Source organism: Electrona antarctica (assembly GCF_951216825.1).
Source record: "Electrona antarctica genome assembly, chromosome: 14".
Taxonomy (NCBI): domain Eukaryota; kingdom Metazoa; phylum Chordata; class Actinopteri; order Myctophiformes; family Myctophidae; genus Electrona; species Electrona antarctica.
In genome coordinates this window covers 31,531,212-31,548,658 of record NC_136795.1, presented here as the reverse complement: position 1 = coordinate 31,548,658, position 17,447 = coordinate 31,531,212, and the positions used below count along the sequence as shown (strand labels likewise).

The following is a 17,447-nucleotide window of genomic DNA, read 5'->3' as shown; positions in this document are numbered from 1 at the left end:
GCTTGTAGATCAGCTACTTCGGCTACTTCTGAATTTGAATCCTGAAAAGTAACAGTTTTGGACATATGAGGTTTCCACCCGATGTGAGACAGTCTCAACCTTTTTGACTCTGTCCTCATCTGCTCCACTTCGCTGTCTGTCAATCCCCCAATCCTTTGCTCGGAATTGCCGCCTACTTCTGTAGAAAATAAAGAGAACTGGCTCGCGCATATACACTATGTGTATCTGCACCGTTAAAGCTCGTAACAGCTGTTAGAGCCCGAGCCATAGAAAGGATTTTTTTGTTGTGGGTGTGCTTTATGTTTTTTTTTTTTAATGTATATTATATAGTTTTTGAGGCTTTTATGACTTTATTTATAGTGGAGATCTGACAGGAAACGGGCAAAGAGTCTGGGTGTGACACACAGAAAAGGTCCGCTGGGTTTGGGAATCGAACCCGGAACGTAACCAGTAGGCCATCAACTCATAATACGTGTATCATTTTGTACAAAGTACATGTTCATGCATTTGAATCCCCACGATATGTTGTTTTGCATCCTTTTATCGTATTGTTTCTGTCCGGTATGTTGTTGATGAACTGTTTATATTATGCCTCTGTACAGTATGTTGTTTACTATTGTGTGTTCTCTTGTGCTGATGAAATGTTCTGCACAGCACTTTGGTAGTAGTTTTTAAATGTGCTCTATATAAACTTTGATTTGACGTACAGTACAGTCAGTGCATTTTTGACAATAAAGAAGTCAATCGATCAATATTCCCATTGTATGAAGAGTTATGTTCTCTCGGAGGAATTGAAATGCAGGCACTGACTGAACCACTTAGCTAGGAGCCATGGGCTGCAGGCTGACACACTGCCAGTCCAATACGATACACACATACTCCTTGGTGTCGGGCAGAAACCTTGTATCTCCATAATTCAATTATTTTAATGTTTCTCCCCCGTTAATGAATGCCTTATCTCGTCGAACAAGAGTGTGGCACAAAAGTAACAAAAAGAAAAACCCGATCTGCAAGTTCACAATGTGGCGCGATGTGGCACGTTGTGAACTTGTAGATCAGCCATTGTTGGCATCCTGCGCAAGTATGAGCTACTAGAACCTTGCTCGGGGGATAAATTGAATCTTGACCTTCAGGTTAAAATTTGTGTCAGATCCTGTGCCCAGCTGAGACATGACCTTTGAAAAATGTGTGAGGGTTTTAAAATGTTGAATGTATAGCCCGGGACTAAATAATAACTATGGGTCAATTGGAAGATGGGTTCTTATTATTTTTCTCCATTTCCTGAAAAGCAACGGTTTTGGACATACAGGTTATCTACCCGACAGCCACAAAACGATCAAACACACATGATCTTAAATAGAAACCAGAACAGTACTTGTCTCTCCTGGACCAGACACATTGGAGACAGACAGACAGACACGCACGCGCACGCGCACACGCACACGCACACGCACACACACACACACACACACACACACACACACACACACACACACACGTCGCAACGCATATACACACATGCAGCTTTAAAGGTAGAAACAGAAGGAGCATTTACCTTGGAGCCACGTTCGTTGAAAATGATTTCCACGTCTAAGATTTTGCCAAATTGCTGCAAAGAAATGGATAGAAAGACTTGTTATTTTTGTTGAACATATTTCACATTCATTCATTCAAATTCATGTTTTTAATTTTGTTTCTTCATTTATTTTTCTTTGAAACACACATAATCTCACTAAAAGTAAATCATCCTCAACTTCTAAAAGTCTTCAAAGTCTGCTTGTTCTTTCTTTGAAATTCAAAATGTATTCATAAAAAGGGAGAGAAACAAGATGCTTGACTTGAAATGGTTAAACATTTTCTCACTCAGTGGATTATGATAAAAAACAGGCCTGCAACAGATACTGTGCACTTGAGTGTTCATTTAACTCTGAGATTGTGAAACATTTGGACATTCTCGGAGTTACATTAAAGTAAGATTCTGTGTCTTAGACTAGGGCTTTTCCCTCGTTTATTTTTGTTTTTCTTTTTTTTTTTTTTTTTATAAACAACGGCTTCTACAGCATGCTAACTTTCCTTGCCTGTAGTTTCTATTAGCTTGGAATCCCCATCGATGATGTCATTGGTTTCGGAACGATTCGTAGCCCACCAATGAGACGCAGAGGGAGTAGATGGAAATGATCCCAACTTGGAATGAGCATTAGAGTGAAGACCACTTATATGAAGATGACGTTGAAAACGGTGATCCTACGACACTGTGTTTTAGGATCTGTAACTAACTCTGAGGGTATACGAATTCTACATTATATATAGGAATATATAGGAATATATAGTTCACCCAAGAAATGACCCGTTGTTGTCTTTGACTCGTGCAGTTATAATCCTTAACAATGTATCCAGAATCCAAAAATTAAGGAAAAACGATATAAAAAATAACCTCAAACACCGTGTGTCCTAAATTCTTCTATAATTTTGTATAAGCTTTCGGTAAAAGCTAGTCTTTTACCATAGCCTTATACAAAATGAAATGATTTTTGAATATTGTACAAAATTAATTTTGTACAAAAGGAAAACTATCCGTGACTGAAAGACATCAGTAAACTGAACAATAGAAATTCAGTCATTTCTCGGGTGAACTGCTCGTCTCAAGCGGGAGTTAAATAATAAGGAGACGTACTCCAAACATTTGCCTGAGGTCTGGGTCCCTGAACCTGAAGGGGATGTTGGAGACGTGCAGCCTCTTGGGCTGCGTCTTGCTGTCTGTGTTCTCTGATAGTGATACAGTCTGGGTCTGCTGCTGGATTTCCGTCTGGGCCGCGTCATCTGTCTGCTGGAGAACACACACGCACGCACACACGCACACACAGACATACGCACGCACACACACACACACACACACACACACAGGCACACAGGAGAAGAAGGATGCGGGTGAGATTTGAATGGACTCAATCTATCAGTCAGGCAGTTATTATCATCAGTGATGAAATGTACAACACGCTTTAATATGCTTGTTTTCCACCCAATGTTATCTGTGTTCATAAGGAGATGCGTCCTGGTCCTCTTTTGTTTCATTTGATGAATTAGGTTGTACTGTAGGCCTACTTGGCTTTGTTTATTAATGACTTCTTTCTAGACTTGCTTAATGCATATTATTGACATTTTAATACGACTAATATCAGATTGTGGTATCATATATCAGTGGTGAAAGAAGTACTCTTACTGAAGTAAAAGTAGCAATAGCACAATATGAAAATACTCTTACAAGTAAGAGTATTTTCCATATAGTACCAAAATGAAAGTACTCAATATTTTCCAAATGTGTCAAATCATTCAAATGTGATATTTTTCAAAGTCAGTTTTGTAGGCCTACTATTAATCAAACTCTGCAAAGTAACTCGTTACTAACGCTGTCAAATAATCTTTGTGGAGTAAAAAGTACAACATTTTCCTCTGATACTGTATGTAGTGGAGCAGAAGTACTGTAAAAAACAGAAATACTCAAATAAAAGTACCTCAAATTGTACTGAAGTACAGTTACATTTCCACCACTGACTGTAGTTTAATAATGTTGCTTTTCAACTAAACTCTCAGTTTGGAATAAAGCTCATCAGACATTAACCCATTTAGGACTGAGGCCGATTCTAAAAAAAAAAGTCTTCTAAATCCTAAAATGTTTTCTGAAAAACCTATGTTTCTATGTCATAAACCTATGTTTCTATGTCATAAACCTATGTTTCTATGTCATAGGTGCTCAACCTTTTTCATGTCAAGGACCCTCAGAATTATCTGTACTTGGACACCCATGTGAAAATATGTTGTTCCAGGGACCACCCGGAAGTAAATACTTATTTTGCTCTGAAAGAATATTATATTCAAAGATTTGCGCCACATTTTCACGATTTAAAAAAAATAGCAGATCTACAAGCTTGTAGCGCGGCACTCGGTGCCGCGATATGAGCTTGTAGATCTGCTATTTTTCAACAGCTAAAGTATAACATAATCCTTAAAACACCAAAAGGGGTTCCCGTCCATGGGTTAAAGCAATGACAGACCATCCTCCTGTCAATGAGATGTTTCATTAATCAAGTTTGGATTCATCTTCCATTCATTGTTTTCATCCAAAACTTCTTCTCGTGGGAGATTTTTTTTTGTCAAAGTTGATTAATTCCCCCCACAATTTAAGATTACGACATTTTAATTCCTAACACACAGTCCCACTGTCAGGCTGCCTAGTTCAACCACATGGCCTCGTACTGTTGGCCACACACCAGCTACACTGGAGCACTGTCACATCCCCAGTGATCATTTAACACGTACACAATGGACCCGTTTGGTATGACAGCTGTACTGTGTATTTATTGAAAATATTATTGTATTTGAAGCTTAAATGATTCTGTTTGTTACTTTGCGTCTAACTTGACAAGGCACAATCATAACAAAGATAATCTTTTGAATTGCAAGTACAACAGCACACACACACACGCACGCACGCGCACACACGCACGCACGCACGCACGGCGTCGCACGCACGCACGACGTCGCACGCACGCGTGCACACACACACACACACACACACACACACACACACACACACGCACACACGCACACACGCACACACACGCACAGAAAAGGAAAAATCGAACAAAATTACACATTTTCATGGGAAAGAAAACTTTCCTTATTTTTGGTACGTGTATATTTTGATGGCAATATACTTTTGTACTTTTACTTAAAGCCTCACTATGCAACTTTGTTTTTCATTAATACATTTTTAATCTGTATGGTAGACAGACTATGTTAATACAATACAACGTTGGGGTATGTCTCCCTGCCCTGCATGCTCTCCTATTGAGACATAGATTGTGAATTTTGACCTGATCATCAAGATTACATTTATTTTTCCCTGGGCAAGCAGCCTGGCTCTATTAGTTCAATGGTAAAAAAAAATCAGCACAGGTTCAAATCCGTGGTAGAAGAGGGAAGTTACATTGTGTTGCTTTAAGTAAAAAATAATTTGAGGATTTCTTCCACCACACACACACACACACACACACACACACACACACACACACACACACACACACACACACACACACACACACACACACACACACACACACACACACACACACACACACACACACACACACACACACTTCCCCATGGACAGCTGTTTGTGCAGACACAGAGAGGGGCATGCAGAGAGAGGTACTACTGGCATCAGCCCTGTGTGAGCAAAACCCTGATGGATTCATCAGCATTTTGACCTTACAAACTTCACGCTCCATGAAAGCCGCAATGCATAACACACAGTCACACTGGTGGGACCTGAAACAATATTGAGACTATATTATGCTCAGCTAGTTTTCACTGTCATAAGTCACAGTGCTGTGACTTCCTAAGTCGAGAACAGATATGAACAGTATTTCATCCGACAACTCTTGGATTGAATACATGCATTTATTGAGCATTAAGATAAAATAAATTGAGCATAGATATCTATGAGCATATGTGACCGGGTCTGGCAAATAGGGCCTCATCTCGACCAGAGTAATTTTTCAGTTTTTTACAGATTATTGAAGTACATAATGTAAGCTTTCATATGATGTATCATTCAATTAAATTGGAAAATATTTGAAGGAGATATGACCATTTTAAAATGATTGTGCCGTTTTACCCAAAGCTGAGAAAATCCCCTTTGAATGTTCACAACATTTCAACACCTAGAGCTGGCTAGCCTACTTTGACTTATAAATGTATACATTTAATGTGCCCAAATCAATAATCTGTTGGAATGAAAACTTTCTTCAACATTCAAGCTGTGTTAATATGAAAAAAAAACGAAAATCACAAACAAATAAAATCAAGTTTATTTTAGATTTTCTGCCTTTATAGGCAGAAAATCAAAAATGATGAGGAACATTTTGCTAGACCTGGTTACATATTTGGCGTCATGGCTCTGTCTCATTGAGGTTATATTAGGGTTAGAGTTAGAGTGGGGTGCAGACGTGTATTGCAACATACCAAAAATCATTATAAATCATTAGTCCGACAACACTGTCGCTCCCGACATGCGTTGCCGCGGTTACCAACAGCATAGCAGATGCCACAGCAAAAATAATGAGCTGTACTAATCAGGGAGGTTTAAATATTGACATATTGCTGATAAATATCAGCAATATATGAACTGTTCTGTTGTTTCAGGTAAACATCATATGTCACACATCACATGTCCACGTAGTCTGAGTAGCCTACAATCACAGTCCTGCACGTCTTGCCCCTCATCCCTAAAATTTAATTTCACTTTCAACGTCTACTCAGGCTTTTGTGAGCACGCCAGACAGTTTAAAAGTTGCGTGTTTCAGTATTCAATATTCATACATTTGATATTCATTTGAAATTCATGTTATCAAACAAGCCCCACATGTCTGATAAAATTATGAAATATATAAATACTGAATCGACTTAAAGGGAAACTTTTTCTGCAAAAACATACGTTAATGAGGTTTAGAAGATTTAGAACACTTTCCTGGGGGTCATTATGTGTAATATGTGGTTTTAGATATTTTAGATTTTAGCAGTGAGCCCAGTGTCTCTGATGTCATGGACACTGGGCTCACTTACTTCCTGGACTACATGTTGTCTCACAGTCTCAGTAAGACAGCCCTCCCCCTATCAACAAGGAGGAGCAGTGCACCAAAGCATTATGGGAATTGTAGTCCAGGAAGGAAGTGAGCCCAGTGTCGACGACATCAGAGACACTGGGCTCACTGCTAAAAACCTAAAATCTAAAATATCTAAAACCACATATTACACATATGACCCCCAGGAAAGTGTTCTAAATCTTCTAAACCTCATTAACATATATATTTTTTGCAAAAAGGGTGAAGTGTCCCTTTAAAAACAGTCTCGGGTGAATCTCAAAAGCCTGAGAAGACGTCAAAATGACCCAAAACATGTTTGAAAGTTAAATATCCCTTTAATTAATTTAAGTCTGAGAGTAGAATTGGAACGCCATGAACAGGCAAGGTTCCGTCACACCGAGAGCGTGCCGAAATGAAACCAACAGGACCCGCGCGCCCATTTGAACGCTCTATCTCTGAGTTAACCCATTCTGGGCGGGAACCCCTTTTGGTGTTTTAACTAATCATTATGTTATACTTTAGCTATTGAAAAATAGCAGATCTACAAGCTCATAGCGCGCCACCGAGTGGCGCGCTACGAGCTTGTAGGTCTGCTATTTTTGAAAAATCGTAAAAATGCCGCACAAGCGAACGTTTTTTTTATTTCGACGTCAGGCCTAAATGGGTTAAACCATTGAGACCTGGAACGCATCCATGTCACGTTAGCGTTTAACCACATTAACCATTAAATATAGTGTGAGAGCAGCAGCAGAGTTTAGAGAGAGACAGCAGAAAGAAGGGCAGTGAGAGGAGATGGCATGTATCTGTGTGCCTTAAAGAAGGGCAGTGAGAGGAGATGGCATGTATCTGTGTGCCTTAAAGAAGGGCAGTGAGAGGAGATGGCATGTATCTGTGTGCCTTAAAGAAGGGCAGTGAGAGGAGATGGCATGTATCTGTGTGCCTTAAAGAAGGGCAGTGAGAGGAGATGGCATGTATCTGTGTGCCTTAAAGAAGGGCAGTGAGAGGAGATGGCATGTATCTGTGTGCCTTAAAGAAGGGCAGTGAGAGGAGATGGCATGTATCTGTGTGCCTTAAAGAAGGGCAGTGAGAGGAGATGGCATGTATCTGTGTGCCTTAAAGAAGGGCAGTGAGAGGAGATGGCATGTATCTGTGTGCCTTAAAGAAGGGCAGTGAGAGGAGATGGCATGTATCTGTGTGCCTTAAAGAAGGGCAGTGAGAGGAGATGGCATGTATCTGTGTGCCTTAAAGAAGGGCAGTGAGAGGAGATGGCATGTATCTGTGTGCCTTACGCTTTATTTATATCATTTATTTACAGTGTGTGCTACGGTTATTTAAAGACCCGAGCCGCCAGGACACTGCATCTATTTGGATCTCTCTGTGTGTGTGTGTGTGTGTGTGTGTGTGTGTGTGTGTGTGTGTGTGTGTGTGTGTGTGTGTGTGTGTGTGTGTGTGTGTGTGTGTGTGTGTGTGTGTGTGTGTGTGTGTGTGTGCCGTGCGGTCGGTGTGAAATATTACACGCATTACACTCCCTGTTAGGCCTCGTGGTGGCGCTATAACAGCCCGCTCCACATTTTGACCTAAAACTCTTGAACTGTCCTACAAAATAATTCCTTAGATCATGACACAACGTATGGTGTATGGGGGGCTCCCCTGGCTATTCAAAACACACTTTTTGCTACGTTTGTCCAAATAACTCACTCTCATCAGATTGACTATATGACTGAAGTTTGTGGGCTCTGGGTAGGCAACCCGGCCTGGCGGAGACCTGCACTCAGAGGAGCGCACTTTTCTATTTGTTACGCACTTGACTCATACTGTAAAGAGGAACTTGAAACAGAATGAATTGTTTGCATGATAGCTTGCACACACACACACACACACACGCGCACGCACGCACGCGCACACGCACACGCACGCACACACACACACACACACACACACACACACACACACACACACACACAGCAGTAGTCGGTGTTTGTCCTTTGCCTCTCTGTGTGAGAAAGATCAATGGCTGGTAAACAACAAAACAAAAAGATCACTCCAAAGTCCCCCGGTGTGGTGTGTGCGCACGTGCGTGAAGTGTGGCGTGTGCGCGTGCATGCAGTGTGGTGTGTGCGTGCGTGCATACATCCCCACAAACACACCTGTGCTCTTCAAACAGTTTTGGAAGATGTGTCTGTGTCATTTTCCTTGTATTGTACCTCCGTTGACATCAATTCTAAATAGAACTCAAACAATGAATCCCCAGTAATTACATTTTGAATTCACAACAAAATGTGCATAATAGCAGTGATATGAGCCAGTGTCTGGAGCAGTTGTTCCCAACCTTTCCTTGTCAATTACAGCAGTGGTTTTCAACCCTTTTCATATCAAGGTCCGTTATTCAGGATTACAGCTACGGATGTTATGAGATTTAGCCCCTCAGACCCAATACTTAGAACATTTCTGTTGGCGTTGGATAAGGTTTTGTCCACAATTCCATGCTGTATTGGTGTTGAGCGAAATAACAATTCTTCTACATTCTCTAATTGTGTAGACATATTGTAAATTAAGTAATGCAGATGTTTAACAATAATTGAACTCTTGAGCGTGTAAAATGACCCGTAAGGGTCCATTTGGTTTTAAACTAGGGTTTCAAACTATATGGTATCATTTTGGAGGTGCACTGTGCCGGTCGTGGGTTCCAACGCCTGGTGATGACGTACAGTTATCCCAGATGTTGTAACGGGTCAGCATTACTCCGACGACGCATTGGTCCGACTCGCCCCCTTACTAACCCTGTCCCTAACCCTGACCATTACTAACCCTGTCCCTAACCCTGACCACACACAAAGCCACGTTAGCGGACTAATGCGCCGTCTGAATTACCCCGTTGTAACTACCTGAAGCCTGATTGATTAGTTAGAAGTGTTAAAAATTGGTAAAATATGGAAACATCATGTGGTACAGTCAGACAAGGCTATAAAAGAATAACACAAAAATGTCCTGGGGACTTTGCAGTCATATTACTTCCATTGTGGTCCAATAACTTCTAGCTTCATGTTCATTCCGTCACCACCAGTGAAACCAGAGAAGAGATGAGTCAATGTCCAGGTGGAAGAGATGAGTCAATGTCCAGGTGGAAGAAACACCCCTGAAATCTCTCTCTAGTGACCAGTCATCTACAACCTTCAACAATCGGTTAGAAAGGGGGAAGCCTTTGGGAGGGTGATATTGGTCATTCACGTACTCCTACAGGCCGGGGGGTTATTGGTCATTCACGTACTCCTACATGCCGGGGGGTGGCACTTGTCAGCAGGGAGTGTTGGACGGGAGGAGTAGGACGAAAGTATGTCAATAAATAACTAGAAACACACGTGGAATGACTTTTAGTGGAGTTGGTCATATGCAGTAAGCCAGGGGTGGGCGACTTTGATGATGGAGAGGGTCACTATATTTCCACACTCACTCCAGAGGGCCTGCACATTGTCGGACAGCAACCTCTTATCTCCGTATTTTAACCTTTTTCTTAAATTAATGCACTATACTGTACTTCATCATTAGATGACGTCTCTTGGCTTCAACGTAGGCCAGCCTTTCTGGGGGCTTGGTAGAGACGTACATGTTGCAGCCAGGTGAGTCTGGGGGCTTGGCAGAGATGTACATGTTGCAGCCAGGTGAGTCTGGGGGCTTGGTAGAGACGTACATGTTGCAGCCAGGTGAGTCTGGGGGCTTGGTAGAGACGTGCATGTTGCTGCCAGGTGAGTCTGGGGGCTTGGTAGAGACGTGCATGTTGCAGCCAGGTGAGTCTGGGGGCTTGGCAGAGACGTACATGTTGCAGCCAGGTGAGTATGGGGGCTTGGTAGTGTCGTACATGTTGCAGCCAGGTGAGTCTGGGGGCTTGGTAGAGACGTACATGTTGCAGCCAGGTGAGTCTGGGGGCTTGGTAGAGACGTACATGTTGCAGCCAGGTGAGTCTGGGGGCTTGGTAGAGACGTACATGTTGCAGCCAGGTGAGTCTGGGGGCTTGGTAGAGACGTACATGTTGCAGCCAGGTGAGTCTGGGGGCTTGGTAGAGACGTACATGTTGCAACCAGGTGAGTATGGGGGCTTGGTAGAGACGTACATGTTGCAGCCAGGTGAGTATGGGGGCTTGGTAGAGACGTACATGTTGCAGCCAGGTGAGTATGGGGGCTTGGTAGAGACGTACATGTTGCAACCAGGTGAGTCTGGGGGCTTGGTAGAGACGTACATGTTGCAACCAGGTGAGTCTGGGGGCTTGGTAGAGACGTACATGTTGCAACCAGGTGAGTCTGGGGGCTTGGTAGAGACGTACATGTTGCAACCAGGTGAGTCTGGGGGCTTGGTAGAGACGTACATGTTGCAACCAGGTGAGTCTGGGGGCTTGGTAGAGACGTACATGTTGCAGCCAGGTGAGTCTCGTCAGCCTCACACTGGTGACTGGCTTTCTCCCTGACCTCTGACCTCTATCTGTGCATGCAGAGCAGACAACCCTCCTCCTCCCCTTTAATAAACAAAAGGACCATGGAGCCTTGTAGTTTTAGAGCATGGCTGTCTCTTCCATCCTGGCTCTGTGTCTGTGTGTCTGTGTCTGTGCGTGCGTGCGTGCGTGCGTGCGTGCGTGCGTGCGTGCGTGCGTGCGTGCGTGCGTGCGTGCGTGCGTGCGTGCGTGCGTGTTTTCAAGTCACAGAGACCGCAGATGGGTTTGTGACCCCCAAAACGATGGAAAGCTGACTTTATTGAAAGGAACAGGGGAAACGTATAGGCAATGGAAAGTCCAGGGTCTGCCTGCATGGCTGCCAGACCTCCAGCCCACTGCGTAACCTACTTCTCTGCCTGATCGGGTGGAAACCTTGTATGTCCAAAACCGTTATTTTCAGGAGATCTATTATTAGATTATTATTATTATGGCATTGTTGATACATGCCATTGATTCAATGTTTATAAAACTCACATCAACGGCTTTTCCATTTCATGAATTTTTCTTTTTCTTTTTTTTTCTTCTTTTTTTGTGTAAAACAATATCAAATATAAATAAGAAATAGCTGATCTGCGAGCTCACAAAACGTTACGTTGGTCACCTATTTTCCAGGAAAGCATCCGTGTCATATATATTTTTGTTGCATTCGCTATTCAAAAATATTAGATATAGAGGGTAAGCGAAATTGTGCATGCATAAAGTGAGGGACACTTCGAGTGATCGGCAAAGTGAGTTTAACGTTGTTTAACAGCGTTTAATGCACTCAGTAGGCGTTTCCGCATAACTTCCGGGTATGATGATGAAGATGATGATGATGATGTCACGCACATCACTTTGTGCCGTGCTGCGAGCTTATAGATCTGCATGCTATTTTTGAACGTTATTGAAAAATCTTGAAAGTGTGAGAACTGTATAAAATTTGTAGAATGGTTTAATTTATGATTAAAAAAACACATGAACAAGTTGAAATATAGAGATACAAGTTTTCAGCCTGACAGCGACAAAGAAAAAAAGAAGAAAAAAACGTTCCATTCCTCATGTCCGTCCCTTACTCTGTCTTTCTCCAGAACAATTCTGGGCTCCTGGCCAGCTAGAAATTCAGCCTTGGAGTGTGTGTGTATACATGTGTGCGTGTGCATGTGTGTGTGTGTGTGTGTGTGTGTGTGTGTGTGTGTGTGTGTGTGTGTGTGTGTGTGTGTGTGTGTGTGTGTGTGCGCGCTTGCATGCGTGCGTGCTTGCGTGCGTGCGTGCTTGCGTGCGTGCTGCTTGCGTGCTCACATGTGTGACTATGTGTGTCCGTGTGTGAACTGTAATCGTTGTGTGCGCCTAAAAGAACAGTTCACCCCAAAATAATGAATTCTATCCTTATCCATCCAATAGCTACAGTATCTACTCGCCCACATGCCAGTGGAAACACGGCTAAAATGTCTTGGTAACCAGTCTGTTCCAAAAAACATCGAAATTGATCTATGAATTCACAACACATCTCTGTTAGTGACTCATCAGTGTATCTTGAGAACCGCCGATGGACTTGCATGAAACCCATCGTATTAGCGACTACATGAATCTGCAAAAGTACCCTGTTATGATGTCATCATGTATGACGTCATCATACTGACGTTTGATCTCGCCGCAAAGCGGGGTGCTATGGACTATAGTTCCAAACATTGGAACTATCCCATTGAGATAGAATGAGCACTTCCGCATTCCATTGTTACAATGGGAGTCAACGCTAGTGTCGTCACTCTCATACTAGATGACGTTGGCGTTATATATAGGCTGGCCTGGACTCCATATTTGGGCATGCCTCACACGGAACACCATGTGGGCACAAAGGGACAGATAGACGGGTACAACGGGTACTCTGATTAACTACACTGTGTTTACACTGGCATGAAGGCAAGTGGATAATAACAGTTCATTTGTGGGTAAACAACAAAGTGAAATCCTGTTAAAGGTGTTTTTGTCTTGGTTAAAATAAAGTGTTAAATAGCGTTATATTCTGATAGTAGGCTACTCATTGCTATCCAATCAGGATGACAGGATACAGTAGAGGATACAGATAAAAGGTGTGATTTAAAGTCAGTGACGACACAAAGAAATGAGCAGTGTCCAAAATTGGAACTGGAACACTATAAAACTGATAAATCGATACTCTCTCCTGATTGGATGAATTGGCAACCCAATGAAAGTGTCCATTTATTAAAGATCTGGAGAGACGGGGAGACTCCTGTTACTGAACAAACACTCTTTAGCAGTGATTACCATCATAAGAGCTTCATAGTGATTACCATCATAAGAGCTTCATAGTGATTACCATCATAAGAGCTTCATAGTGATTACCATCATAAGAGCTTCATGGTGATTACCATCATAAGAGCTTCATAGTGATTACCATCATAAGAGCTTCATAGTGATTACCATCATAATTACCATCATAAGAGCTTCATAGTGATTACCATCATAAGAGCTTCATAGTGATTACCATCATAAGAGCTTCATAGTGATTACCATCATAAGAGCTTCATAGTGATTACCATCATAAGAGCTTCATAGTGATTACCATCATAAGAGCTTCATAGTGATTACCATCATAAGAGCTTCATAGTGATTACCATCATAAGAGCTTCATAGTGATTACCATCATAAGAGCTTCATGGTGATTACCATCATAAGAGCTTCATAGTGATTACCATCATAAGAGCTTCATAGTGATTACCATCATAAGAGCTTCATGGTGATTACCATCATAAGAGCTTCATAGTGATTACCATCATAAGAGCTTCATAGTGATTACCATCATAAGAGCTTCATAGTGATTACCATCATAAGAGCTTCATAGTGATTACCATCATAAGAGCTTCATAGTGATTACCATCATAAGAGCTTCATGGTGATTACCATCATAAGAGCTTCATAGTGATTACCATCATAAGAGCTTCATAGTGATTACCATCATAAGAGCTTCATGGTGATTACCATCATAAGAGCTTCATAGTGATTACCATCATAAGAGCTTCATAGTGATTACCATCATAAGAGCTTCATAGTGATTACCATCATAAGAGCTTCATAGTGATTGCCATCATAAGAGCTTCATAGTGATTACCATCATAAGAGCTTCACAGTGATTACCATCATAAGAGCTTCATAGTGATTACCATCATAAGAGCTTCATAGTGATTACCATCATAAGAGCTTCATAGTGATTACCATCATAAGAACTTCATAGTGATTACCATCCTAAGAGCTTCATAGTGATTACCATCATAAGAGCTTCATAGTGTGTTACCATCATAAGAGCTTCATAGTGATTACCATCATAAGAGCTTCATAGTGATTGCCATCATAAGAGCTTCATAGTGATTGCCATCATAAGAGCTTCATAGTGATTGCCATCATAAGAGCTTCATAGTGATTACCATCATAAGAGCTTCATAGTGATTACCATCATAAGAGCTTCATAGTGATTACCATCATAAGAGCTTCATAGTGATTACCATCATAAGAGCTTCATAGTGTGTTACCATCATAAGAGCTTCATAGTGATTACCATCATAAGAGCTTCATAGTGATTACCATCATAAGAGCTTCATAGTGATTACCATCATAAGAGCTTCATAGTGATTACCATCATAAGAGCTTCATAGTGATTACCATCATAAGAGCTTCATAGTGATTACCATCATAAGAGCTTCATATTGATTACCATCATAAGAGCTTCATAGTGTGTTACCATCATAAGAGCTTCATAGTGATTACCATCATAAGAGCTTCATAGTGATTACCATCATAAGAGCTTCATAGTGATTACCATCATAAGAGCTTCATAGTGATTACCATCATAAGAGCTTCATAGTGATTACCATCATAAGAGCTTCATAGTGATTACCATCATAAGAGCTTCATAGTGATTACCATCATAAGAGCTTCATGGTGATTACCATCATAAGAGCTTCATAGTGATTACCATCATAAGAGCTTCATAGTGATTACCATCATAATTACCATCATAAGAGCTTCATAGTGATTACCATCATAAGAGCTTCATAGTGATTACCATCATAAGAGCTTCATAGTGATTACCATCATAAGAGCTTCATAGTGATTACCATCATAAGAGCTTCATAGTGATTACCATCATAAGAGCTTCATAGTGATTACCATCATAAGAGCTTCATAGTGATTACCATCATAAGAGCTTCATAGTGATTACCATCATAAGAGCTTCATGGTGATTACCATCATAAGAGCTTCATAGTGATTACCATCATAAGAGCTTCATAGTGATTACCATCATAAGAGCTTCATGGTGATTACCATCATAAGAGCTTCATAGTGATTACCATCATAAGAGCTTCATAGTGATTACCATCATAAGAGCTTCATAGTGATTACCATCATAAGAGCTTCATAGTGATTACCATCATAAGAGCTTCATAGTGATTACCATCATAAGAGCTTCATGGTGATTACCATCATAAGAGCTTCATAGTGATTACCATCATAAGAGCTTCATAGTGATTACCATCATAAGAGCTTCATGGTGATTACCATCATAAGAGCTTCATAGTGATTACCATCATAAGAGCTTCATAGTGATTACCATCATAAGAGCTTCATAGTGATTACCATCATAAGAGCTTCATAGTGATTGCCATCATAAGAGCTTCATAGTGATTACCATCATAAGAGCTTCACAGTGATTACCATCATAAGAGCTTCATAGTGATTACCATCATAAGAGCTTCATAGTGATTACCATCATAAGAGCTTCATAGTGATTACCATCATAAGAACTTCATAGTGATTACCATCCTAAGAGCTTCATAGTGATTACCATCATAAGAGCTTCATAGTGTGTTACCATCATAAGAGCTTCATAGTGATTACCATCATAAGAGCTTCATAGTGATTGCCATCATAAGAGCTTCATAGTGATTGCCATCATAAGAGCTTCATAGTGATTGCCATCATAAGAGCTTCATAGTGATTACCATCATAAGAGCTTCATAGTGATTACCATCATAAGAGCTTCATAGTGATTACCATCATAAGAGCTTCATAGTGATTACCATCATAAGAGCTTCATAGTGTGTTACCATCATAAGAGCTTCATAGTGATTACCATCATAAGAGCTTCATAGTGATTACCATCATAAGAGCTTCATAGTGATTACCATCATAAGAGCTTCATAGTGATTACCATCATAAGAGCTTCATAGTGATTACCATCATAAGAGCTTCATAGTGATTACCATCATAAGAGCTTCATATTGATTACCATCATAAGAGCTTCATAGTGTGTTACCATCATAAGAGCTTCATAGTGATTACCATCATAAGAGCTTCATAGTGATTACCATCATAAGAGCTTCATAGTGATTACCATCATAAGAGCTTCATAGTGATTACCATCATAAGAGCTTCATAGTGATTACCATCATAAGAGCTTCATAGTGATTACCATCATAAGAGCTTCATAGTGATTACCATCATAAGAGCTTCATAGTGATTACCATCATAAGAGCTTCATAGTGATTACCATCATAAGAGCTTCATAGTGATTACCATCATAAGAGCTTCATAGTGATTACCATCATAAGAGCTTCATAGTGATTACCATCATAAGAGCTTCATAGTGATTACCATCATAAGAGCTTCATAGTGATTACCATCATAAGAGCTTCATAGTGATTACCATCATAAGAGCTTCATAGTGATTACCATCATAAGAGCTTCATAGTGATTACCATCATAAGAGCTTCATAGTGATTACCATCATAAGAGCTTCATAGTGATTACCATCATAAGAGCTTCATAGTGATTACCATCATAAGAGCTTCATAGTGATTACCATCATAAGAGCTGCATAGTGATTACCATCATAAGAGCTGCATAGTGATTACCATCATAAGAGCTGCATAGTGATTACCATCATAAGAGCTGCATAGTGATTACCATCATAAGAGCTTCATAGTGATTACCATCATAAGAGCTTCATAGTGATTACCATCATAAGAGCTTCATAGTGATTACCATCATAAGAGCTTCATAGTGATTACCATCATAAGAGCTGCATAGTGATTACCATCATAAGAGCTGCATAGTGATTACCATCATAAGAGCTGCATAGTGATTACCATCATAAGAGCTGCATAGTGATTACCATCATAAGAGCTTCATAGTGATTACCATCATAAGAGCTTCATAGTGATTACCATCATAAGAGCTTCATAGTGATTACCATCATAAGAGCTTCATAGTGATTACCATCATAAGAGCTTCATAGTGATTACCATCATAAGAGCTTCATAGTG

At 40.8% G+C, this 17,447-nt stretch overlaps 1 protein-coding gene across 2 annotated transcripts in view; it reads right to left on the bottom strand.

Annotated features, from left to right (window-relative positions):
• Positions 1-17,447, bottom strand: part of rbfox1 (RNA binding fox-1 homolog 1) — a 110,546-nt gene that overhangs the window by 61,366 nt on the left and 31,733 nt on the right. For both annotated transcript variants that reach the window (XM_079520456.1, XM_079520457.1), the window contains exons 3-4: positions 2,675-2,827; positions 1,556-1,609 (exon numbers count right to left, since the gene is read on the bottom strand). In XM_079520456.1, the coding sequence (XP_079376582.1) occupies positions 1,556-1,609; positions 2,675-2,827 (207 nt within the window). The remainder of the gene's footprint in view (positions 1-1,555; positions 1,610-2,674; positions 2,828-17,447) is intronic.